Source organism: Chlorocebus sabaeus, chromosome 13, assembly GCF_047675955.1.
Source record: "Chlorocebus sabaeus isolate Y175 chromosome 13, mChlSab1.0.hap1, whole genome shotgun sequence".
Lineage (NCBI taxonomy): Eukaryota > Metazoa > Chordata > Mammalia > Primates > Cercopithecidae > Chlorocebus > Chlorocebus sabaeus.
Genome location: NC_132916.1, coordinates 91,660,898 through 91,688,217, shown reverse-complemented (window position 1 = coordinate 91,688,217; position 27,320 = coordinate 91,660,898). Strand labels below are relative to the sequence as shown.

Below are 27,320 nucleotides of genomic sequence, written 5' to 3'. Positions count from 1 at the left end.
CCAGGAAAGGATTTATGTCCAAGTCCCCAAAAGCAAATGCAACAAAACCAAAAATAAACAAATGGTACTTAAATAACCCCATTAAAAAGTGGGCAAAGGACATGAACACACATTTTTCAAAAGACAAGTGGCCAAAAAATATGAAAAAATGCTCAACATCAATAATCACCAAATAAATGCAAATTAAAACCACAATGAGGTACCATCTTACACCAGTCATAAGGGTTATTAGAAAGTTAATAAACAGATGTTAGTGAGGATGTGGAGAAAAGGGAACACTTGTATACTGTTGGTATGAGTACAAATTAGTAAAATCATTATGGAAAACAGTATGGACATTTCTTGAGACCTAAAAAGAGAACCATTTCATCCAGAAATTCCACTACTAGGATTGAAAGGAAAATATATTGTATCAAAAAGACACACACACACACACACACACACAAACACACACTATTCATCCATAGAAGAGAATAAAAGCATGTTTTAAAGCAACATGGATGGAACTGGAGGCCATTATCCCAAGTGAAATAACTCAGAAACAAAGTAAAACTCCACATGTTCTCACTTATAAGTGGGAGCTAAACAATGAGTACACATATATATACAGACTGGAATAACAGACACTGGAGACTATAAAAGGTGGCAGGGTGGGAGGCAGTGAGGGCTAAAAAATTACCTACCAGGTACAGCGTTCATTATTTGGGTAGTGGCTACCCTAAAAGGCCAGACTTCACCACTATGCAATATATGCCTGTAAGAAATCTGCACTTCTACCCCCTAAATCTATAAAAATAAAAGAGTAAAAATTTTGAAACATATATAAGGTCACAAATATATGTAAAATAAAGCAATTTAATGCATAAACTTAGATTATGCTACACTTGTCAAGATTTCAGAGATATTTACAGCATATCTCCAGATTGAATCAAATGCACAGAAGCACAAATTAATTTCAAATTTTACATCCCTGGATTATCTGATTAAAAAAATCTTAAAGTATATTATTTAACTACCTATTGGTTTATTTACAGAAATTCTCTTACATTCATTAGAAATATATCTTCAGGGCTGGGTACGATGGCTCATGCCTGTAATCCCAGCACTTTGGTAGGCCAAGGCAGGTGGATCACTTGAGGTCAGGAGTTCCAGACCAGCCATGGCCAACAGGGTGACACCCTGTCTCTACTAAAAAAATACAAACATTAGCCGGGCATGGTGGTACACACCTGTGGTCCCAGCTACTCAGGAGGCTGAAGTGGGAGAACTGCTTGAACCCAGGAGGCAGACGGTTGCAGTGGGCCAGGATCGCGCCACTGCACTCCAGCCTGAGTGAAGAGTGAGACAATATCTCAAAAAAAAAAAAAAAAATATATCTATACACACACACACACACACATATATGTATGTCTTCAGACTTTCAATTAGTAATAACCAGTCCTCTTGTGCACAAAGCTCTCCCCTTCTCTTTTCCAGACTCCTTCATATGACAGTGCTTCTACACTGTACTGATTGAAAAATTACTTACATGCACATGAGTGTGTAAACTTTCTGCAATAAACATTCAGCTTTCTAAGCCCCTGACTCTGCCTAAAGCTCTACTCCACCCCAATCTCCTGGTCCAAGTAAAGTTTAATCTACTTTAATTGGAAAGCAAGGAGGACTAGATAACATTTAATGAAGTCTTCATAAAGGACTGGATACTTTTCATTTAATCTAAAAAACAATGACATATTATATAATGAAGGAAACACATTAGGGCCCACAGAAATGACAGCTTATTATATGTGCCTGTCTATATACATGCTTTTAAAAACTATTATGGTGAAGACATCTTTGTAAAACACACAAACACTGAATTCTTTGTTGAACTGTTTTCTAGCCTATGAGCACGCAACAAAATAGCACCTGAGAGGCAGTCTAGTGTCAGTTAAGAGCATATTTGGGTTAGACTGTGCCACCAGCTTTAGGACCCCGTGTCAACTAATCCCTCAATTTAAATTTCTCTTGCCTCCTGGGTAAGATGGGGATGGTAACAGTAGCAATTTCAAAGGGTTGATATAATTAAGGATCAAATGACTTTCATCCTGCTAAGCACTTAGAGTGTGCAGCATATAGTGAGAGCTTGGTAAGTGTTGGCTTTTATGATGATTTCATCTCCTAAGGTAAGATGGTTTGCTGGTGCTCAAAATCCTGTTCATATTAGGTATCTAAGGGGCATATGATTTGCAAAGTTAATATAAATATTTCCATTTGTGAAAATGCTTACACATTTATTGATATATCATAAATTGGGATATATCCATCTACGAATACTAGTAATTCCTTTCACCTGAAAAATTCAAAGCTTTGTTTCCTCTGATATTAGTTAACTGAGTTAGTTGTAGGTATATGAAAATTCATGTATACATACCAACACTACATATCTTAAAAGGAGAACTAGATTTTATAAATTTAACATTTTAAATTAATGTATTTATTTAAAAATTTAAACATTTTCAATCTGATTTTGATATCTTGAAATATATACTTTTTTTGGGAAAAATGAGATTTTATTTGTATTTTCTTTAATTTTGCTTTTCAATATTATTCTTTGGTCAAAAATATCAGTTTGACCGGTATACAAAGTAAACTTTTTTTAACTCTCATTGTAAGTTAAACCATGAAATATTCCATTAAATAAAAAAAAGTACAAACACAATCTAAAATTTTCATTACAATATACATCTAATTAGCTCCATTTTGACTTATATTCTATTTAAAAATAGCTAATTTATAATTAGTCTATTTAAGAATATTGCGAGGGGCACCCAAGATGGCCAAATAGTAACAGCTCCAGCCTCCAGCTCCCAGCATGAGCAACACAGAAGATGGGTGAATTCTGCATTTTCAACTGAGGCACCGGGTTCATCTCACTGGGGCATGTTGGACAGTCAGTGCTGGTCAGAGAGTGCAGCCCGACCAGCAAGAGGTGAAGTAGGGCGAGGCATCACCTCACCTGGGAAGTGCAAGGGGTAAGGGAATCCCTTTTCCTAGCCAGGGGAACTGAGACACACAACACCTGGAAAATCGGGTAACTCCCACCCTAATACGGTGCTTTACCAAGGGTCTTAACAAATGGCACACCAGGAGATTATATCCTACACCTGGCCCAGAGGGTCCCACGCCCATGGAGCCTCCCTCAATGCTAGCACAGCAGTCTGAGATCTAACTGCAAGGCGGCAGCGAGGCTGGGGGAGGGGTGCCCGACATTGCTGAGGCTTAAGTAGGTAAACAAAGCCATAGGGAAGCTCAAATTTGGTGGAGCCCACTACAGCTCAAGGAGGCCTGCCTGCCTCTGTAGACTCCACCTCTGGGGACGGGGCATAGCTAAACAAAAAGCAGCAGAAACCTCTGCAGATGTAAATGTCCCTGTCTGACAGCTGGGAAGAGAGCAGTGGTTCTCCCAGCACGGAGGTTGACATCTGAGAACGGACAGATTGCCTGCTCAAGTGGGTCCCTGACCCAAGTAGCCTAACTGGGAGACATCCCCCACTAGGTGCAGACCAACACCACACATCACACGGCTGCGTATACCTCTGAGACAAAGCTTCCAGAGCAAGAATCAGACAGCAACACTCGCTGTTCAGCAATATTCTATCTTCTGCAGCCTCCACTGCTGATACCCAGGCAAACAGGGTCTGGAGTGGACCTCAAGCAAACTCCAAAAGACTGCAGTTGAGAGTCCTGCCTGTTAGAAGGAAAACTAACAAACAGAAAGCATACCCACAACCCCATCAGTACGTCACCATCATCAAAGACAAAAGGCAGATAAAACCACAAAGATGGGGAAAAAGCAGTGCAGAAAAGCTTGAAATTCAAAAAATCAGAGCACATCTCCCTCTCCAAAGGAACGCAGCTCATCGCCAGCAATGGAACAAAGCTCGATGAGAATGACTTTGACAAGTTGAGAGAAGAAGCCTTCAGTCAATCAAAATTCTAAGAGCTAAAGGAGGACCTACGTACCCAGCACAAAGAAACTAAAAACCTTGAAAAAAGAATGGATGAATGGATAACTAGAATAATCAATGCAGAGAAGACCATAAAAGAACTCATAGAGACGAAAACTATGACAAGAGAACTATGTGACAAATGCACAAGCTTCAGTAACCGACTCCATCAACTGGAAGAAAGAGTATCAGTGATTGAAGATCAAATGAATGAAATGAGTGAGAAGAGAAGTATAGAGAAAAAAGAGTAAAAAGAAATGAACAAAGCCTCCAAGAAATAGGGGATTATGTGAAAAGACCACATCTACGTCTGATTGGTGTGCCTGAAAGTGACAGGGAAAACGGAACCAAGTTGGAAAACACTCTGCAGGATATCATCCAAGAGAACTTCCCCGACCTAGTAAGGCACTCCAACATTCAAATTCAGGAAATACAGAGAATGCCACAAAGATACTCCTTGAGAAGAGCAACTGCAAGACACATAATTGTCAGATTCACCAAAGTTGAAATGAAGGAAAAAATGTTAAGGGCAGCCAGAGAGAAAGGTCGGGTTACCCACAAATGGAAGCCCATCAGACTAACAGCAGATCTCTTGGCAGAAACTCTACAAGCCAGAAGAGACTGGGGGCCAATATTCAACATTCTTGAAGAAAAGAATTTTCAACCCAGAATTTCATATCTAGCCAAACTAAGTTTCAAAAGTGAAGGAGAAATAAAATCCTTTACAGATAAGCAAATGCTTAGAGATTTTGTCTCCACCAGGCCTGCCCTACGAGAGATCCTGAAGGAAGCACTAAACATGGAAAGGAACAACCGGTACCAGCCATTGCAAAAACATGCCAAAATGCAAAGACCATCGATGCTAGGAAGAAACTGCATCAACTAACGAGCAAAATAACCAGCTAATATCATAATGACAGGATCAAGTTCACACATAACAATATTAACCTTAAATGTAAATGGACTAAATGGTCCAATTAAAAGACACAGACTGGCAAATTGGATAAAGAGTCAAGATCCATCAGTTTGCTGTATTCAGGAGACCCATCTCACATGCAGAGACATACATAGGCTCAAAATAAAGGGATGGCAGAAGATCTACCAAGCAAATGGGAAAAAAAAAAAAAAAAAAAAAAAAAGCATAGGTTGCAATTCTAGTCTCTGATAAAACAGACTTTAAACCATCAAAGATCAAAAGAGACGAAGAAGGCCATTACATAATGGCAAAGGGATCAATTCATCAGGAAGAGCTAACTATCCAAAATATATATGCACCCAATACAGGAGCACCCAGATTCATAAAGCAAGTCCTTAGAGACTTACAAAGAGACTTAGACTTCCATACAATAATAATGGGAGACTTTAACACCCCACTGTCAACATCAGACAGATCATGGAGACATAAAGTTAACAAGGATATCCAGGAATTGAACTCAACTCTGCACCAAGCGGACCTAATAGACATCTACAGAACTCTCCACCCCAAATCAACACAATATACATTCTTCTCAGTACCACATCACACTTATTCCAAAATTGACCACGTAGTTGGAAGTAAAGCACTCCTCAGCAAATGTACAAGAACAGAAATTATAACAAACTCTCAAACCACAGTGCAATCGAATTAGAACTCAGGACTAAGAAATTCAATCAAAACTGCTCAACTACATGGAAACTGAACAACCTGCTCCTGAATGACTACTGGGTACATAACGAAATGAAGGCAGAAATCAAGATGTTCTTTCAAACCAATGAAAACAAAGATATAACATACCAGAATCTCTGGGACACATTTAAAGCAGTGTGTAGAGGGAAATTTATAGCACTAAATGCCCACAAGAGAAAGCAGGAAAGATCTAAAATTGATACCCTAACATCACAATTAAAAGAACTAGAAAAGCAACGGCAAACACATTCAAAAGCTAGCAGAAAGCAAGTAACTAAGATCAGAGCAGAAGTGAAGGAGATAGAGACATAAAAAACCATCCAAAAAAATCAATGAATCCAGGAGCTGGTTTTTTGAAAAGATCAACAAAATTGATAGACCGCTAGCAAGACTAATAAAGAAGAAAAGAGAGAAGAATCAAACAGATGCAATAAAAAATGATAAAGGGGATATCACCACTGACCCCACAGAAATACAAACTACCATCAGAGAATACTATAAACACCTCTACGCAAATAAACTAGAAAACCTAGAAGAAATGGATAATTTCCTGAACACTTATACTCTCCCAAGACTAAGCCAGGAAGAAGCTGAATCCCTGAATAGACCAATAGCAGGCTCTGAAATTGAGGCAATAATTAATAGCCTACCAACCAAAAAAAGTGCAGGACCAGACGGATTCACAGCCGCATTCTACCGGAGGTACAAGGAGAAGCTGGTACCATGCCTCTGAAACTATTCCAATCAATAGAAAAACAGGGAATCCTCCCTAACTCATTTTATGAGGCCAACATCATCCTGATACCAAAGCCTGGCAGAGACACAACAAAAAAAGAGAATTTTAGACCAATATCCCTGATGAACATCGATGCAAAAATCCTCAATAAAATACTGGCAAACCGAATCCAGCAGCACATCAAAAAGCTTATCCACCATGATCAAGTGGGCTTCATCCCTGGGATGCAAGGCTGGTTCAACATATGCAAATCAATAAACGTAATCCAGCATATAAACAGAACCAAAGACAAAAACCATATGATTATCTCCATACATGCAGAAAAGGCCTTTGACAAAATTCAACAGCCCTTTATGCTAAAAACGCTCAATAAATTCGGTATTGATGGAACGTATCTCAAAATAATAAGAGCTATTTATGACAAACCCACAGCCAATATCATACTGAATGGGCCAAAACCAGAAGCGTTCCCTTTGAAAACTGCCACAAGACAGGGATGCCCTCTCTCACCACTCCTATTCAACATAGTGTTAGAAGTTCTGGGTAGGGTAATCAGGCAAGAGGAAGAAATAAAGGGTATTCGGTTAGGAAAAGAAGAAGTCAAATTGTCCCTGTTTGCAGATGACATGATTGTATATTTAGAAAACTCCATCGTCTCAGCCCAAAATCTCCTTAAGCTGATAAGCAACTTCAGCAAAGTCTCAGGATAGAAAATCAATGTGCAAAAATCACAAGCAATCTTATACACCAGTAACAGACAAACAGAGAGCCAAACCATGAATGAATTCCCATTCACAACAGCTTCAAAGAGAATAAAATACCTAGAAATCCAACTTACAAGGGATGTATAGGACCTCTTCAAGAAGAACTACAAACCACTGCTCAGTGAAATAAAAGAGGACACAAACAAATGGAAGAACACTCCATGCTCATGGATAGGTAGAATCAATATTGTGAAAATAGCCATACTGCCCAAGGTAATTTATAGATTCAATGCCATCCCCATTAAGCTACCAATGACTTTCTTCACAGAATTGGAAAAAACTGCTTTAAAGTTCACATGGAACCAAAAAAGAGCCTGCATTGCCCAGACAATCCTAAGCCAAAAGAACAAAGCTGGAGGCATCATACTACCTGACTTCAAACTATAGTACAAGGCTACAGTAGCCAAACAGCATGGTACTGGTGCCAAAACAGAGATATAGACCAATGGAACAGAACAGAGTCCTCAGAAATAATACCACACATCTACAACCATCTGATCTTGGACAAACCTGGCAAAAACAAGAAATGGGGAAAGGATTCCCTATCTAATAAATGGTGCTGGGAAAATTGGCTAGCCATAAGTAGAAAGCTGAAACTGGATCCTTTCCATATTCCTTATACAAAAATTAATTCAAGATGGATTAGAGACTTAAATATTAGACCTAAAACCATAAAAACTCTAGAAGAAAACCTAAGTAATAACATTCAGGACATAGGCATGGGCAAGGACTTCATGTCTAAAACATGAAAAGCAATGGCAACAAAAACCAAAATTGACAAATGGGATCTAATTAAATTAAAGAGTTTCTGCACAGCAAAAGAAACTACAGTCAGAGTGAACAGGCAACCTACAGAATGGGAGACAATTTATCATCTGACAAAGGGCTAATATCCAGAACTTACAAAGAACTCAAACAAATTTACAAGAAAAAAACAACCCCATCAAAAAGTGGACAAAGGATATGAACAGACACTTCTCAAAAGCCAACAGACACATGAATAAATGCTCATCATCACTCACCATCAGAGAAATGCAAATCAAAACCACAATGAGATACCATCTCACACCTGTTAGAATGGCAATCATTAAAAAATCAGGAAACAATACGTGCTGGAGAGGATGTAGAGAAATAGGATCACTTTTACACTGTTGGTGGGACTGTCAACTAATTCAACCATTGTGGAAAACAGTGTGGCGATTCCTCAAGGATCTAGAACTAGAAATACCATTTGACCCAGCCATCCCATTACTGGGGATATACCCAAAGGATTATAAATCATGCCGCTATGAAGACACATGCACATGTATGTTTACTGCAGCACTATTCACAATAGCAAAGACTTGGAATCAACCCAAATGTCCATTAGTGACAGACTGGATTAAGAAAATGTGGCACATATACACCATAGAATACTATGCAGCCATAAAAAGCGATGAGTTCGTGTCCTTTGTAGGGACATGGATGCAGCTGGAAACCATCATTCTCAGCAAACTATCGCAAGAACAGAAAACCAAACACCGCATGTTCTCACTCATAGGTGGGAACTGAACAATGAGAACACATGGACACAGGAAGGGGAACATCACACACCGGGGCCTATTGTGGGGAGGGGGAAGGGGGGAGGGATAGCATTAGGAGATATACCTAATGTAAATGATGAGTTAATGGGTGCAGCACACCAAAATGGCACATGTATACACATGTAACAAACCTGTACGTTGTGCACATGTACCCTAGAACTTAAGGTATAATAATAATAATAAAAAAGAATATTGCTCCATAATTATTCTGACTATATTGTGATATACCTTGATTAAAAAATATGTATTAAGGTTTAAAATATCAGGATAGAAATGCTCATGGAAACTAAATAAACATGATCTGAAATGTACATGCAGCAATCCAACTACATAGAAAATTATTTTAGAAAAATGTAAGATGATGAACTAATGTTTAATAAAAGCATTAATAAAAAAGGGAGGTTACTTTTATAAAGCAGTGTATGTCTGACCAATATGGATCAATTCTACATAATTTCTCTTAAAATAAATCATCTAATAAAGAAGTAGCTCCTTTGGTGTTTTTTCTCTCCCACTTCTGGATGGCTTCTTAGATCGGCTAATCTAATCTTTAGCACTAAAGAAAATCCAAGCCATGCCAGACTATACTCACTTCAGAATATTTCTAGTTCTTTTTTTAAAATTAATTATTTATTTACTTTTTTTTCTTTTTTTGAGATGGAGTCTCGCTCCATCACCCAGGCTGAGGTACAATGGTACAATCTTGGCTTATTGCAACTTATCTCTCCCAGGTTCAAGCAATTATCTTGCCTCAACCTCCCAAGTAGCTAGGATTACAGGTGTGTGTCACCATGCCCAGCTAAAACCATGCCTGGCTAATTTTTCTATTTTTTAGTAGAGAGGGCGTTTCACCATGTTGGCCAGCCTGGTCTTGAACTCCTGGCTTCAAGCGATTCTCCCGCCTCGGCTTCTAAAGTGTTGGGATTACAGGCATGAGCCACTGCGCCTGGCCAGATATTTCTAGTTCTTCATACCACGTTTGGCTGATCCTTTCTTGACCCTGATCCAATCTACTCAGTCATACCTTTTAATATAAAAATAGGTCTTGTAAAAGTAATAAAGTTAATTCTTTGCTTAGTTTTCCTTCTTCTCATAAAACTGGGATAATATTCAGCCCAGTAATGACCTCACAGTTTTGGATTTATGATGGAATAATACCTATATGTTTAAGTACCATGACTTGACTACAGAATATTGCTCCCTTATGAACAAGACTGGCAATTCATATTTGTTTTAAAATATTTAGTTATGAATATAAATGCTATATTACAGTGTTTTAAAAACAGAAGGAAAAAATAATCCTACCTCCTAAAACAAATACTTAAATAAAAAAATCTTTATTTTAATGAGCTTCACTTTATGACTAAAGGTCTTCCACATTGACCACAAAATGAGTATTTCTAAGTCTGAACAGTAAGAAAGGGCTCAAGATAATGGCCAGCTATTTGGGAAGCTGAATATTTTGTTTATAGGCTGTTTTGTAACATTTCCCAAGCATTACCAGCATGTTCCCAACTCAGGGATCTCCCTCCTATACTCCTCTCTCAGCTGTCTATGGTCAGGAAGAGAAATCCTAACTATATATCCAGAGTTTCAAAATTCTACTTCCTTCTTCCTAGATGTCTAATAGAGCTACGGTGCCAAATTACCTTTTATCAGCAGGTTTACTATCTTACAAATGAGGCACATTAGTCTAAAAATTCTGTAATTATAAAGCTGTAGGTACATAAAATGATGTTATTACTTTTACTAATGTAAATACTTTAAAACAAAAATTTCCAGGTCGACTCCATCTCGTGGGAACTCCTGAAACAAAAGAGAAAACCAAAATGCACTATACATAAAATATGCTCATGAAAATTTACCCTGAACACATACTTGTCGCTCCAGATCCTGAATTTTTTTGGCATCTGCTGCTTTATCTTTTAAGCGTATCTTCTGCTGAATAGATGGATTCCCAGATTCAGCTTTCAGTTTCTCAATCTGTCAATAAATAAATAACATGTTAAGAAACATATTTAAAGGTAACAGAAAAGTTCTGGGGGTGAGGGGAAGCATAATATTAGGTAGTCATTCATTTATCAATTCCTCAGCAAAATTTGGGGAATTAATGCTTCAAATTCCTTGAGCTCCTCCCAAGTTCCAAGCACTTCCTAAATCTGGCAGGAGATATAGATGGCAAACGAGAGAAACTAGGTCTCTGCTCCCAAGATGCTTATGCTCTAGTAGAGGGAGAGAGTTGATAAGCTAATAAATAAAGTAAATCAAAGGGAAAATGAAATAACTTCAGAGTGGTAAGGGCTAAGAAGAAAATAAAACAGAGTGAAGGGATAGGAACAAAGAACCAGAAGTTGAGAGATTGGCAGCTACATTAGGAAAGGGAGTCAGGAAACATCTTTTCTAGAAAGTAGATATTTGAGCCAACAGGAACAAGGAGGAGGAGTGAGACACAGAAAGAACTCAGGCCAAACTATTCCAGGCCAAGAAAACAAGTGGAACGAGTCCAGCATGTTCAAGAATCAGAGGAGCTCTGATGTGGCTGGAGAAGAGTGACTCAGGGGAGTGTGGTATCCGATGACACTGAAGAGGCAGGCAGGGTTTGGACCCCATGGAGGCCTGACAGGTTGTGATAAGGAGCTTATATTTATTCTCAGTCTAATTTAAAATAGACTATATATCTAAAAGCAAACCAGCAATCTTAATTAATAGTTCAGAGTAATGATGCAATGACAAAAGGTTACATAGAACTGATATTACAGATAACAGGATTCATCTAGAGAAGAAATACATTCTGAAATGATCCATTACCTCAAGTCTGAGTTTCTCAATTTCCTCATTTGCTTCTCTAAGCCGAAGTGCATCTTTATCCAGAAGTTCCTGATTTTCAGCATACCACTGTAATCTTTTTTGCAGACGACTGATTTCTTGTTTATGTGTTTCTTCTAAAATTTTTATTTCATATAATTTTTCACCTATAAGATAAAATAACTCAATAACCTGCTTGTTGTTCTCCAAAATATAGAAATACTAAATTAAAAGATTTTAAATGAAAACCAATGCCCATCTAATGACAACATTATGAAAAAATAAGATGCATAAAACAACTAATGTATACAACATAGTATCTAGCTTAATCTATTAACCAAAATAAATAAGAGACTGTGTTTATAATCCAAATTGTCAACCTTACAGCAAAGTTGGCTATGTGAAAATTTTTGATAAATTATTTTCCACTGACCTTTTTAAAATTAGAAAAGTGAAGTTGTTTCCATGGGAAAATAAATGTTGGATTTAAGAAATACTAAAAATGAAGAATGTCTATAATTATACTAAAAAGTAACAGGACAAATATTCAGGAGTGCTTATTACCATTTATTATGTTATTTACTACAACAAACTTTTACAACGGATAATACCATTCCTGTTATTACTCTGTATTTTACAGATAAGGGAAGCAAATGTCATTTCTTACAAACAGGTCAGAATGGATTTCTCTGCACATATCTAACACTGAAGTTCGTAATACTGCAGAGGAAAGATCCTATCTTTTGCAAACAAGGGCTCCTCTGATCTAAGTTTCTATCCCTGTGTTCCGCCACTCTAAGTTATGGAATACACTTGTGCAGCCTCTCTCCATCCCTTCACTTTCAAATTTTACTACCTGTTAAGGCCCAGCTCAAATGCCACGCTGCCCCAGAACCCTCATTTGGCATCCCAATTCCTATCATGTTTGTTTGTAACTTTTTCTTATATTATGCGTATTCTTATCTTACTCCCCTTGGTTTTCATAGTAGGCACCATGCCACATTCATCTATGTGTTCTTTATAAAACCCAGTGCGCTATTATTTATTCACTTGGCAAATACTTAACAGCCTACAAAGTTTCAGACCCAGGGAAAAGAAGACAGGCCTTGCCCTCAGGAAGGTCACAGTCTAGCTAGGATGACAGATTTGTGAGCAACCAAACATACATGCCATGAATCCAAAACAATTCTTGATTTTCTCTTGTCTTGCAATTATTCCTACTAAACCCAATCAAATTCACACATCTTTTAATAATGAATTTTAAAAAATGTTTCTAAAATTACAATATACTTTAAGGAGTAGCATTTTGATTATACCATTCAATCAACATTAGAACAGTTATGATTATAAAGGTACACAGTTTCAGCTCAGTGTTTTACCTGTGACATAAGCAATCTGATCTTTGGCTTGGTCCCTCTCTTTCTTCATTTTTTCCAAGTCTACTTCAAGAGCTTGTTTGTCTTGTTTCAGTCTTTTGATGTCTTCCAATAAACTGTCTTTTTCTTTCTTGATATTCAAAGAAATATAAAAGCAAGTATTTTACAACCACAATAAATTGTGGTATAGTCTTTCACACAATCCATCATGAACATTGTTGCAAAATATTTTCTCTAAATTTTAGCTCTGATGTTGTTACCACCTGCCCCACCCCAGAATTTGTAATGGCGTGCAATAGCCTATTAAAATCAGTTCTAATCATCTCAACACAGCATTAAAGACCTTTCAATCTACTGTTCTAACTTCTTCCATATACTAACCATATTGATGACCCACTAATTCTCTTGCTTGGATTACTGTAATAAGCTCTTAATTAGTATGACTCTTCTACCTCTGGCCCCTACAGTCTATTCTCATAGCAACCACATAAATTGTTGAACAGTCAGTTAATGTCATTCTCCATCAAAAACTCTCTGTTGGCCAGGCGTGGTGGTTCAACACCTGTAATCCCAGCACTTTGGGAGGCCAAAGTGGGCGGATCACTTGAGGTCAGGAGTTCGAGACCAGTCTGGCCAACATGGTGAGACCACGTCTCTACTAAAAATACAAAATTAGCCAGGCATGGTGGTGCCTGCCACTATGACAAATGGGATCTAATTAACCTAAAGAGCTTTTGCTTAGCAAAAGAAACTATCATCAGAGGGAACAGGCAACCTACAGAATGGGAGAAAATTTTTGCAATGTATCCATCTGACAAAGGACTAATATCCAGAATCTACAAGGAACTTAAACTAATTTACAAGAAAAAAAAAAACCCCAAAAAACATCAAAAAGTGGGTGAAGGATATAGACAGACTCTTCTCAAAAGACATTAATGCGGCCAACAAACATGAAAAAAAGCTCATCATCACTGGTCATTAGAGAAATACAAATCAAAACCACAATGATATACCATCTCAAGCCATTAGAATGATGATCATTAAAAAGTCAGGAAACAACAGATGCTGGCAAGGATGTGGAGAAACAGGAATGCTTTTACACTGTTAGTGGGAGTGTAAATTAGTTTGACCATTGTAGAAGACAGTGTGGCGATTCCTCAAGGATGTAGAACTAGAAATACCATTTGACTCAGCAATTCCATTACTAGGTATACACCCAAAGGATTATAAATCACTCTACTATAAAGACACATGCACACATATGTTTACTGCAGCACTATTTACAATAGCAAAGACTTGGAACCAACCCAAATGCCCAATAATGATAGACTGGATAAAGAAAATGTGGCACATATATGCCATGGAATACTATGCAGCCATAAAAAAGAATTGAGTTCATGTCCTTTGCAGGGACATGGATGAAGCTGAAAACCATAATTCTCAGCAAACTAAGACAGGAAGAGAAAACCAAACACTGCATATTCTCACTCATAAGTGGGAGCTGAACAATGACAACACCTGGACACAGGGAGGGGAACATCATACAAGGGTGCCTGTTGGGGGATGGGGGGCAACGGGAGGAGAGAATTAGGACAAATACCTAATGCAAGTAGGGCTTAAAACCTAGATAGGTTGATAGGTGCAGCGAACCACCATGGCACATGTAATCCTATGTAACAAACCTGCACATTCAGCACATGTATCCCAGAACTTAAAGTAAAATAAAAACAAACAAAACCAGAAAACTCTCTGCTGGTCCCTTGCAGGGTTAACCCAAAGTCCTTACCATGACCTTTAGTGTGATATAACCCAGCTTTACCCATGACTGATCACCTCTTCTATACATCCCCGCCCATTCCATTCTAGCCAGAGACCTCCTTGCTGTTTTTTGGACACTCCTACCTCAAAGGGTCTGCAGTGTCTCTTCTGCTTGCAGTGGTTTGGGACCCAGATAGCCAGGTAGTTTCCTCCTTCACTCCATCAGGATTTTTGCTCACATGAAGCCTCAGAAGGCCTTCCTGACCACCCTATCTAAAATAGGAAGCCCCATCCTAGCAACCAGGCACACAGTTTCATTTTTTTCTCACAGCACTCATCACCACCTGACATATAAAAAGCAGGATTTTATTTTGCCAAACTTTGTATCATAAATCCATAAAAAATGCTTGGGACATCACAAAATAAAAATGAAATTCTCAATATGGACTACATTCCATACCACTCTCAGTAGTTCAAAGTGTTGTGCCCCGTTCCTCTGCTTGACAAAAATCATACTTATCTTTCAAAGCTCACTTCAAATTAAGCTAAGCTATTCCTGATAGTACCCTCTTCTGTCTCCCACAAACTTCAGTTGTACCTCTAGCATGGCATTTATTACTGTTTCCTATGACACTGATTCATTTATATGTAACCTCTTCTCTTTACTAGGCTGAAGGCTCTATGGGGACCAAGACTGATTTAGTACTACTTGTTTACTTTACGGTACTAAGTGCATGGCATGTATTAGATAAATGTAGACTAAACTGAACTTATGAAACTACTGGACTCAACAGCAGTCAACTCGGTATTTAAGTTTCAAAATGACAAGTTCTTACAAACTCTGGTTTACACTATCTTACAATTTAAAAATCAGTCTTAGAAAGAAAATAAGAGCATTTTTAAAGCATTGTATCTTAGTTTCTAGTTGCATCGCAGATTTAACTGCATCGTTTCATTGTTTAATCTTCTGCAGATGTCCTTTCAGGAGAGCCCTGAAACTAAAATTAATCTAAAAGCTGCTGAATGCTTTTTCTGCAAAAACCTGTTGCTTAATTAGTTCAATCAATTTAGAAATGTTCTCTATCAATGTCTACTTCATGGAATTACAGTATTTTACAATTCAAAGAACTGTAAACATCTAAAGTTTAATCATGTACAATCAATGGATGTCCACTCCAGGCTTGCATATTTCCAGGGAGAGAAAATGCCCACCTTCAAGAAAGTGAGTATGCCCCATGTTAAATCTGTGGGCCAGAGGCTTTTGGCTGACAAGTACTTTTCCTCTCTCATAATTTACTGTGCAGACACTGAGAGAGGCCTCTGCCACTCCTGTCCTTATCCACTTATGCTTCAAAGGCCTCTAGCTTCTGGAAAGGAACAAACTGAGGGCTTTTGCATTTGCTCTTCCCTCTGGCTTGAAGTCTGAATCTGCCTGGTTGGCGGTTCCTCCTCTTCAGCTATCAACTCAAACATCTCTTTCTCAGAGAGAGCTTTCCTGTCCACACTATTAAATGCCGCCTTACCTCTAACTCATCACCCATTATTCTCTATTTTCAATTTCTTCAAAGCACTTCTATCTGTAATTATTTATTTGTGTATCTGGTGTCTGTCTTCTTCACTAGAACATATGTTCCTGATGAGCAAGATCTGTGTCTATCTTATTTACCTACTATATTCCCAATGCTTGGATGACGGCCTGGTGCATGGCAGGCATTCAATAAAGGCTGTCTGAATAAATGAGTTGTAGTCAGCCCCATTCTCTTCCCAATCCTGGAATACTAAAAGGAAAGGGCGCAGGAACTTACCTTTTATTACATTTCCACCTATACTTTATAACCAACTGACATTGTAAGAATATACTAATTGGCACTAATTTTTAAGGTATAAAGTAGACTATACACAAATATACTTGACAAGATTATTTTGTAGATTTATCCCAGTATAAATAATTTTTACTCTAAAACTAAGAATACTAAAGTAAATCAAAATAAAGGTATGTTTACATTCTATCTTGTAGTATGTGCACAAAAAAATTCCCAAATAATTTTTACTATTATTTTAAACTAAAGTAACACCTTTTTTTTTTTTTTTTTTCCTGATTTCTTTTAGGCTTCCCCTGACTTTGGTAGCTTTACCATGATGGGACCAAATGTGGATTTTTACTCATTTATGTTGAGTGGGACTTATTGTGCTTCCTAAATTCGAGACTTCACCTTTTACCACTTCTAGAGAATCCTCAGCCATTACCTATTAAAACATTTAAATGTGCATTAGGGCATTTCATATTTCTTAATATTTCTGATATTTTACATTTCTCTATTTTTCTGTTTCACTCTGAGTTCCCTTAAATTGGTCTTTCAGTTTAATGCTTTTCTTAGTTGTTTATGAACATCTATTTAATTCTACTTTCTTAATTTCCGGCATATTTCATTCCCACAGCTCTGTTTAATGTTCGTTTGAATTTGCCTGGCCTGTTTTGTTCTTTTCTCATACTTTCTCAATTATTTTGTATATTTAAGCACTTTAAGTCTATTTATTTTATTGCCTCTATTCAATAATTCTATTGGGGTTCTAATCTTGCTGTAAAGCATCTCATGCCTGCAGATGGTGGGCTGTTTCTCTAGGTTTTGTAATATTGCATTGTGAGCACATCATCAGTTGGATTTTATCTGTGGGAATATTGTGTGGACTGGGTTAAAGAGTGTATACCTCTAAGAATTGTTTTGCATTTGTTTCTTCTAAATCTACTAGAGGTTATCACTGACTTAGAACTACTGTTTACATTATTTTTTTAGTTTAAGCATTGCAAGGTAGTGTCAATTCAAATACTAAACACAAATGGGCAGAAGAGATACCATTTACATTGAACAACCATTAAAGTATGTGCAGAGGAGACTTTTTACCTCTCCCTACCCAGAGACCAAATTAAGACAGAAAACTTCCTTGACATCTCAGTTTCTTTTTTCCTAATCCACTATTTTAGTGAAAGATGTGGTCCTTTAAGGGTATCCCATCTACAATTTGCTGTTAAAGCTCAGGCTTCTTGGTTACCAAACTTACTGCCATCTTTTTATCCCTCCTTATTTTTGGCTTCTAACAATTTCCCTTACTTTCTTGAGAGCATGGTTAATCATTTACAAGATATTTATTATATTTTTTTCCAGTATATTTTGGTGTTGTTAGTGGGAGTTTTCAAATTTTCTGTCATTAAAATATGTTCAAAACAGGACTTTTAAAAGGTAAAAACAACAGCCTTTGGAACTAATGCTAACGCTATGCTTGAAACCTTACTTTGTTCCCCCAAGTCTTCATAAAATATGGTAATATTAATTGCTGTTTTAGCTTGCTATTTTTGAGGCCCACTGAAATGGGCTTTTTAGTTTAGCGCTATGATTCTCAAAGGGAGCGGTGGGAAGAAGTAACTGTCCTCCACAGGCCATGTTTGGAAATGTGGCAGAGTGGTTTTAATTGTTATAATGAGTGGTGGGTGCTATAAGCACATAGTTCTTAGGGACAGGGATGATAAAAACTATGCAGTACATGAATTACTTCTGCTTAAAATAGAGTTCTGCCCTGCCTTAAATTCCCAAACTCTTCCTATTGATAAATACTGCTGTAGAAAACTCTAGGCCATATTTTTAATAGTACAATTGAATAAACATAAAAAAGTTATGGAACAGCATTGCATTTCAACTTTATGTTAGGTATGCGGGATATAAATACTTGTAAGATACAGTCTCTGCTCTCTAGAAGTGCACAGTCTACTTCGGAAGACAGGCAGCAAGCTACTAACTTTTAAAGGTAAACAATTATCTCCAAATTACACTATTTAGGCTGTACACTTTCAAATAAGGAATTTGTTTGAAATAAGGTATACATGTCCTAAATAAAATCATGCCTCTGATATGGCTCCATGATAAACGGGCCTGATGAGATGTGACAAATGCCTGATGAGAGGCTGAATCATAAAGACAATGACATCTAAAACCAGTATTATAATGCTTCCTCTATACTAAGGTCACGCATATACTATACGCTAATTTAAGATATTTCTCCCTAAGTTTTAAATGGCATGAAATTTACAGATTTTTTCATACATATGGGGATTTTTATAGAAACCTTTATTATCCCTAATAGTCAAAATCCTTATGCAACTTACCTGTGCCATCCGTAGTTCTGCTAACAGATCTGTAAAATTCTGGTTTCTTGTGGGCTCTGAATCTTCAACTACTTGAGACAGAAAACGACTTTTGTGCATCTGTTCTCTGATTTATTTTGAAAATAAAAAGTTGTTTTTCTTTCTTACCAGGTGCTCCTTTCAGTAGAAAATATTCAATTCTTAAAAATTAAAAACTAACATACATTGAAACTATATGCATAAATGAAGGTAAAATTTTCATTTAATCTAAAGATTAAAATACTACCACACTAAAAGAGAAATATACTTTAAGGGAAATGCTTATATTTATTCTGAAAGAACTGAAACCTAAGATTATTGGTTTATTTATAATATAAAAATATTAATTCCCAATTCTCACAGGAAAAAAATTAATGGTCCACAAAGATGTGCTGCATTTTTCTGTGGGGTTGTTAATGCACTCCTTGGCATATTGTTCTAGAATCTTTTCTGAGAGTCGCCAGTCTCATACATGGAAACTAACAAACAAAACAAACCACAGCCTAATATGTGGACCTTAAATTCAATTTTCCTGTTATTCCAGAGATATTATAGAAGGAGTTTCGGATTCCACATAAGATCATCTAACTCTAATGTACTAAAGAAACCATTTATTTCATTCTGAAAGTTAATTTAGAGCTTCAGTTTTGGATCCTGGGATAGATCTTCTTTTAGAAGCCAAGTAGTACAAGATAAGATATTTTAAAATAACTTTACTGAAACATCTGGGAAAAAAAGCTTAAGTAAATGCATTCATGCATTACCACTGTGCAGATTATCACACATGGCCTGGGGTTACACTTACCAACTTACCAGGAGAAAGTGGCAATAAATATACATATTTTGCCTGCTACCAAGTGTGCCTTTTTCTATTTTGCGTGAAAGATCAGTATGCGCTATTATTAGCAGCCCTGCCTCTTAGGCCCTAGTTTATATAACCAAAAAAGGGGGAGAAGTATATAAATAAATTTGGTAAACATTCATGATATTCATGGGTCAAAGAAACTTCTGATAACAGTCCTTTCTGAGTGATTAGGTGTTTATATAAAAGGATACACAAATAGTGGTCATTTTCTAAAAGAAGAGAGTATCCTAGCTTGTCCATGTTCATGGGCTTGGCTTTTTCACTTAATATGTTAAAATTGGAAGCAGTAACGTCCAAAAGACCTTACAGTCTGAAATATGATTCCTAAGTAGGTGCTGGTGCCCCATTACCCTGCCATGATAAATGCTGGCTGAAAACAACTTGCAGGTGCTCCTTTAAATAGCAGCCCCTGCCCCCTGACATAAAGGCAGCCCCCACTCCTTTCCACGGTACACTCCAGCCAGTGACTAAGGCTGCGCCCTTGCCTCAAGCAGGGACCAACTCTGGTACAATCTATTCTCCAGAGCTTCTTGGCGGGAGGAGAATGAAGCCAGTCTCCAGCTGAGACCACTATTTGCCCTCCCCCTACCTCACCGTTCCTGCTTCCCTTGCTCCTTTCTCCTGAGAGTTATCCTTCAGTATATCATCTCCACAAGGACCTGCACCATCTCAGGCTCCGCTTCTATGGAACCTGACCCAAGAAGATCATAAGTGATACTGGATGACCTTTCTTTTTTAGTATTATTAATCACATGGTTCCTTGGGAAATGGTTATCTCATTCTTAATGACTGATCAAGAGGAATACTGTATATTCAATTTCCTGAAACTGATGTTTGAATCCTTTATGAACATAAATACATATGAATTCAAATATGAATATGCTGAAAATACTATCAAGTATGTGCTAGCCATCTAACACCAAAAGAAAAATCCACTCAGTATTAAACATATAAACTGGAAACGAGTATACAAATAAAAATAAAAATTTACCATCTAAGTGAAAATAAATGTATTATTAACATAATAAGAAAATGCTTAGAAATAGTTTAAGTATACTTGATTTTAAGAAGTTCAAAAGGACTTACTTTAAGGAAGCTACCTCACTGAATAAACTCTGGTTTTCCTTAAACATTCGCTCCTCATTTTTCTTGTTTTGTTCTTGGAGATCTTTTACTTGATTATATAATCGTTCATTTTCCTTTTTAAAAACAGAATATTGCATTTTAGTTAAAAGTCATTAGTACTTATATAACATAATATACGTGCTCATAATAGATTAATCCTTTAAACGGTCTTTTAAGTTGCTTTAGTTTTTGCATAGTAAAATCTTTTTTAAACTTTTTATATTATATCAGAAGAAATTTGGTGTCTAAAAACAGTTCTTTCCATAATGTTTAAAACGCCTAATTGAAAAACTAATTTGCCAAAATTACCACAGCCAAAGGGCCTAAGGTCAGTTGAATGCACTGCATTTCACAGGAGTTAAGTGGGAGAGTGGCTGAAGGAATCACCACATCCTGACTATGTGGACCTAGGTGGAAAGACCCAGTGAGACCCTTTATATTCTTTTCTGTTTCTGACCCGAGAGAGAGAGAAAAAAAAAAAAAATCGAATCACTCCTGGACGAAGATTCTGGAAGTCTGGCTGCCAGTGGTGAGATAATCAGATGTATCTATGGGTGTTCATGCTTGTATCTGATATTGACCGTAAACAGGGAGTTAAAGACCGGTGTTTCTGAAAGTTGTCAGGACAAGGCAGAGCAGAGGACAGATCCAGTTCACCAAAAGGCTTGAGCTAAAGAGCTGAAGAGTGACTCAACCAGTTGAGATCAGAGGGAGAAGAAAAGGTACCAATCTACACTTAGATGCCCTCCCTGGCTTATTAACCTGTTTAAAATTAAAAATCAGATGCAAACCAAGGACTTTTGAGTATCTAATGCAAACTATAGACTGTTTTACCATGTCTGGAATAGTGCTGGGCAGACAGTCTGTGCTTAAATACATGCAGAATTAATGAACATCCCCCCCTACTATTCAGACACATAAATTTTGTGTTGTCTCTGTTGGAAGGGTTAGTTGGCACACTTATGGGTCTGTTAAATTTTCTTAAAAACTCCTGTTTTTTAATGGCAAGATCACACTGGCAGAAGAATTTGAATGGTTCCCAGTAACCAAGGGCAGTGTGTCCTGCAAAATCATTCCAATTCAGCTACAGCAAACATTGTAATCACTGATGTGGCAATGTTTTCGATGATGTCCCTGGGTGATGATAATGCATGTTACTAAGGCTCAAGGTTCAAGTTACAGTTGTCAAAAGAGAAGAATGTAATGAGCAACAAGAAAAGGGAACAGTAAGAAAAAAGGGTGTGAGAGGCAGGGAACAAAGATGCTGAAGATCACTAAACCTGTCCTGGTTGACTGTTAGGCTAGCGACACCAAGATGTCATCACACATTGCAAACATCTGCCTCTGTAGGACCCACAGATCTTCCTACATTAAATTCAAAATTTTTTCACCCTCAGGACATTAGCAATTAATTCCAGATTCATATTTCTGAAAATAATAGCAAAATCAGCCAATATTGTCTACTGAAGGGCATTACAGAAAACTAAGAAAGGATAGGGCAGTTTTTAAGAAACTGGCCATTAAAAATAATAACAGGTAACTTTCATTGATTGATTGCTGTGTGCCACACTAAGAGTGTACAGATGCTCCTCAACTTGCTTGCCCCACAAATGGTTATATCCCAGTAAGCCCAAAAGTAAGTAAAAAATGTCCTAAGTTGAAAATGTACTTAATACCCTGATAAACCCACTGTAAAGTCAAAAAATAGTAAAACTTATGCTGAGGTTACATCCTGATAAGCCCATCATAAAAGTTAAAACTTTGTTAAGTCAAACCACTGGAAGTTGGGGATCCTATATATTATTATCCCCACTTCACAGATAAAGAAACTGAATTAGAAAGATTAAGTGATGCCCAAGGCACACAGCAGGTGGTAGAGCTAAGACCCAAAACCAGTATTTTCCAATCCAGAACCCACGCTCTTAGCATTTAATTCTCCTCATGGGAAACACATAGACTAGTCAAATTATTACCTCCTATTTGCCAGAATTCCCATTATCCGTTAAATAAGCACAGAAATATTTCAATATGCCTTTTTTTTTTTTTTTTGAGATAGAGTCTCACTCTGTTGCCTAGGCCGGAGTACAGTGACGTGATCTTGGCTCACTGCAACCTCTGCCTCCTAGGTTCAAGTGATTCTCCTGCTTCAACCTCCCAAGTAGCTGGGATGACAGGTGTGCACCACCATGCCCAACTGATTTTTAAAAAATTTTTAGTTGAGATGGGGTTTCACCATGTTGGCCAGGCTGGTAAACTCCTGACCTCAGGTGATCTGCCCGCCTCATCCTCCCAAAGTGCTGGGATTACAGGCATAAGCCACTGTGCCTGACCTGCCTTATTTTAATAACTAAAAGATGAAGAAGAGTGAATTTGCCATATGCTAAAGAATGGCCATACCTGTTGATATCCTTGAAGAAGTGTCTCTTGTTCTTGCATTTCTTTTTGGATTTGCTTCAATTTTTCTCCAGTGACAGGATCAGCTGCTTCTCCAAAACGTAACCACCTTGTTTTTTTGTTTGTTTCTTCAAAGCTGCTTAACTTTGAGAAATTGCAGACATTGTTTTATTTGGGGAAGGAAATGATAAGGTGAGAAGTGAGAAAGAATAATAGAAAACTCCTATTTAGATTGAAAACTGTCTTATAATATTGAACACACTGGAATGTGACATAACTACAGTTAAATCAGCAAAGTGCTGTTTTGTGCTGATGGTGCTGTTAGTAACTCACAAATGCTACACGATGTCATCCTCTGGGTCTATACCTTCTATAGCAGTTTTGCTCAAACTTTGATTTCTTTGAAGATCAGAATGAACTGATTTTCTTTAAAAAGGACGGCTAATAGAAGAAAACCATCAAAATGAGCCAATTTAAATTTAATTTTTTCCCCCAAGGGTTCAAAATTTAGGCTCTCATGTACGGAATCACTCTTCGAACCATGTCTATATTTTATACAGCAAATACATCAAGTCAAACATCTCTAGGAAACAAGGATGACAATGTATTTAGCAGGGAATACAGGTTTTTTTAAAAAAATAAATATTAAAAAAAACAGAACAATGTGTCTAGTACCTTGGCTTGAAGAATATAATTATCTTGATTCAATTTGAAGAGTTCTTTTTCCTGTTGTTTCTTTAGTTCTTCCAACTTATTTTCTAGTTCTTTCTCTTTTTCTGAGAATGTGGCTTTAATTTGCTCAATTAGGGCTTGCGCACCCCTCCATTTTTCCTCTGCTTCCTGAACTCTTTTAAACATAAGTAATTCCTCCTCCTTGTTCTCACCACAGTATCCTAAGGAATCCTTTCAAGAAAAGCATTACTTCATTACAGTAGACTTATATATAAGATTTGAACACAGGAGGTTAATAAAAAAAAGAATAAAAAGGACATGGTTAACAATGTTCTATTATATAAGAAAATTAACTGTTTAGTAAGAGTGATTACAGTATCACTCGAAGAAAAAGACATTTCAGTCCTTATTATATTTTGTTATATATAATTTAGCTTTAATGTAATTTTAGAACATAAAAACATTACGATTATCAATTTTGAATTTAATACCTACAGTCTGAAACTGAATACAGGAATCAGTTTCTGTGGGATCTTCAGACTTCTTAGGAGTAACCAGGCAACTTTCAGTTTTGGGAGCTGGTTTATCCAAAGCTGCAGGCTTGATGAGTTTTGTTCCAGATAAGATTTCTAAATATTATAAGCAATGTATAAATGCACCACAAATGTAAAGTTAAATGTGTACTCATCAATTGTGTACAATAACTAAAAATACAATGGAAACACTAAAATGAGGATCTCAAAATAGGCTGATGGACTACACTATAACACAGCTGTTTCACTATAACTGATTGCATTCAGAAAAATTGCCACTCCGTAATCAACGTTCTACTAAATTTGACACAGAGGGCCAATTAACCCAAGACTATGTCAACTGACAAATGGAGCTAAATAAATGTGAGAATGTAGATAGAAATAACTTTCGAGTTTATTACTTTAAAATAAATTCTTCTGTTAAATGTTCATAGCAATAATCAATCAAAATTTCTAAATGACAAATCAAGGAGCAGCTGAGAACTTTATGAAACATTTTGGTGCAGATTAAGTGTGCTTTCAGAGCACATTTTTTATAAACAACATATATCATGATATAGTATCAATGGAATAATATAAATTGCAAGGAGGATTTTATAACTGTTAATCTAAATAAGATTTTAAAAGATTAACACTATTATAAAAACCTGGCTCGCTCGCTCTCTCTCTCTATATATTAAATTAGAAAAAAATGTGATTAATATATATTCTGTTCCAATTTTCAGCTTTTAAGGTAACCTGTAAATTCTTAAACATGAAATCATTCTAAGGCTAATATGTTATTCAGTTAATAATAAACAATGTTTAAGAACAATACCTAGAAGGGATCCTAAGATCCATATTCAACTACTATAGGCCCTGAGTTCAATAAACACTATCTGATTGCTTTAGAGATAAATTAAGAACTTCAAAATTTAAATTTTTAAAATAATTTATTCAAGATGCTAACTTTTTAAATGTAGAGTTTACTTTTTAATTACAAATGTCCTACATGATTATTAAATATTTGGAAAATATAGAATAGTCAAAAGAAAAAATAAATTACCAACAGTCCCTCACCAAAAGATTTCATTTCAATTATTTTTCCAGGTATGTGAAGGTTTTCCTTATAGAGTTATGATCACATTTAATTAGACTGATGTAGGTTTTCTGGAGAAATTTCTAAAAGTGTTCATGAAGAGACTGTTTTGAGTCATTGTAAGAGGAGGCTTTTAAAACTTCCAAATCACTGGAGGCTCATTAAATGAATGGGGTGTGATCTGCCAGCACATGATTCTCCTCAGGACAAGGCAGCTAGTACAGGGGGAACGTCCCAGACCAGAAAATCCAAAATCCAAACTGCTCTAAAATCTGAAATTTTTTGAGTGTCAACATGATGCTCATAGAAAAATGCTTACAGGAACGTTTAAGATTTTGGATTTTTAGATTGGAGATGCTTAACTAGTAAATATAATGCAAATATTCCAAAATCCAATGAAATCTGAAATTTGAAACATTTCTGGTCCCAGGCATTTTGGATATGTAATACTCAACCTATCACATGTTCTTGTTCATAGCTGTAGTCTGCCAGTCCTTTTATGCCAGAATTCTCCCTTCTTGAATTCTTAATTTTGACTTCTCTCTCAGTGGATTAAAGTATCAAATAATTATTTTAAATAATGGCACGTGAGCAGTACTTTCTCCTTTTACACATGAAAAAAATTTGCTTGAATATGAAATTTAAACATGAAAACACTGAGGAATCTGGAACCCATGAAACCTTCTTGGAATAGCAATGCATAAGAAAATTCAGTCAAAAAAGAAACCAATCAAAATAATTCCAGAATAGAGAAACTATGGCTAAGAGACAAGAGAAAAGCATTCAGTCTCTTTAATAATCAGAACCAAGAATTAAATTCAAAAGCTGAGGGAAATTAAGGTTGTAGTAGAGAATATACTAAATATATCTTAAGTAAAAATAAAAATGAATAGGAGATATGTAAGTTGGGGATACAATATGCTTTATATTTCACAGAAGGGAAGGAATCGATTGGTAATGTCTAAAATTGAAAAAGTTAAGAAACAACACTACAGTTATGGCAACCTTTGAGTGTTTTTCATAATCTCTTTCCTTAAAGATTTTTCACAATCTTTTCCTTGTATTTTCAGATATACAATTTCTTGGGATGAAATTTATTTTTCTTCTTATAGATATAAGTAAACCTAGATCTAATATCCTATTTTAAAAGAACATGTAAAGTGTAATCCCATTCTTATAAAATATTTTGTCCATTTATCCACATCTGCCTCTCTCTTTCCATCCATTCATTCACATTTCCTTCTATTATGTAAGTATATACATGGTGAGATGCATGGAATCTGCTAACCCACCATAACAACAGTTGTTTCTGGCTATATCATTGCTTTCTTCTTTTACTTTTCTGTAATTTTGAATTTTAAACAATAAGCATATATTAAGAATTTTTAATTCTTAATAAGACAATAAGAATTTTTGTCCTTTCACGCAAAAAAAAATTAATCTAAAAATAAAAACACAAGTTACAGCCAAAAAAATTAATCAAAACTAAAAAAGGAAAACAACTACATGGCTGGTACTGCTAACTGCCAACCTTCTCTTCCTTCCTATTAATAAAGATCTAATTCTGTCCTGAGCAGCAATGTACATAGTTAAACATACTCAACCCCCTGAACTCCATGCAACTGATGGCCAGAAGATCAAAGGTCATTAAGATGCATGCAAAAACTTTCCTGATTAGGAAGTTGATGATTTCACTGGCATCTACCTTTTACTTTTCACCCTATCTCATGGACAGGGTCCAGAGGCGGAGTGGCCATTGTGACAGTTAAGACAAAAGTCACATACTAGGGATTTTGCAT

General features: G+C 36.5%; 1 protein-coding gene across 3 annotated transcripts in view; it reads right to left on the bottom strand.

The window, feature by feature from the left end:
• CEP162 (centrosomal protein 162) overlaps positions 1 to 27,320 on the bottom strand; it is a 108,729-nt gene that overhangs the window by 38,124 nt on the left and 43,285 nt on the right. For all 3 annotated transcript variants that reach the window (XM_008006508.3, XM_008006510.3, XM_008006512.3), the window contains 8 exons: positions 24,406 to 24,539; positions 23,914 to 24,141; positions 23,242 to 23,382; positions 20,806 to 20,918; positions 18,837 to 18,942; positions 12,923 to 13,049; positions 11,547 to 11,710; positions 10,617 to 10,721 (listed from right to left, as the gene is read on the bottom strand). In XM_008006508.3, coding sequence (XP_008004699.3) covers positions 10,617 to 10,721; positions 11,547 to 11,710; positions 12,923 to 13,049; positions 18,837 to 18,942; positions 20,806 to 20,918; positions 23,242 to 23,382; positions 23,914 to 24,141; positions 24,406 to 24,539 — 1,118 coding nt within the window. The remainder of the gene's footprint in view (positions 1 to 10,616; positions 10,722 to 11,546; positions 11,711 to 12,922; positions 13,050 to 18,836; positions 18,943 to 20,805; positions 20,919 to 23,241; positions 23,383 to 23,913; positions 24,142 to 24,405; positions 24,540 to 27,320) is intronic.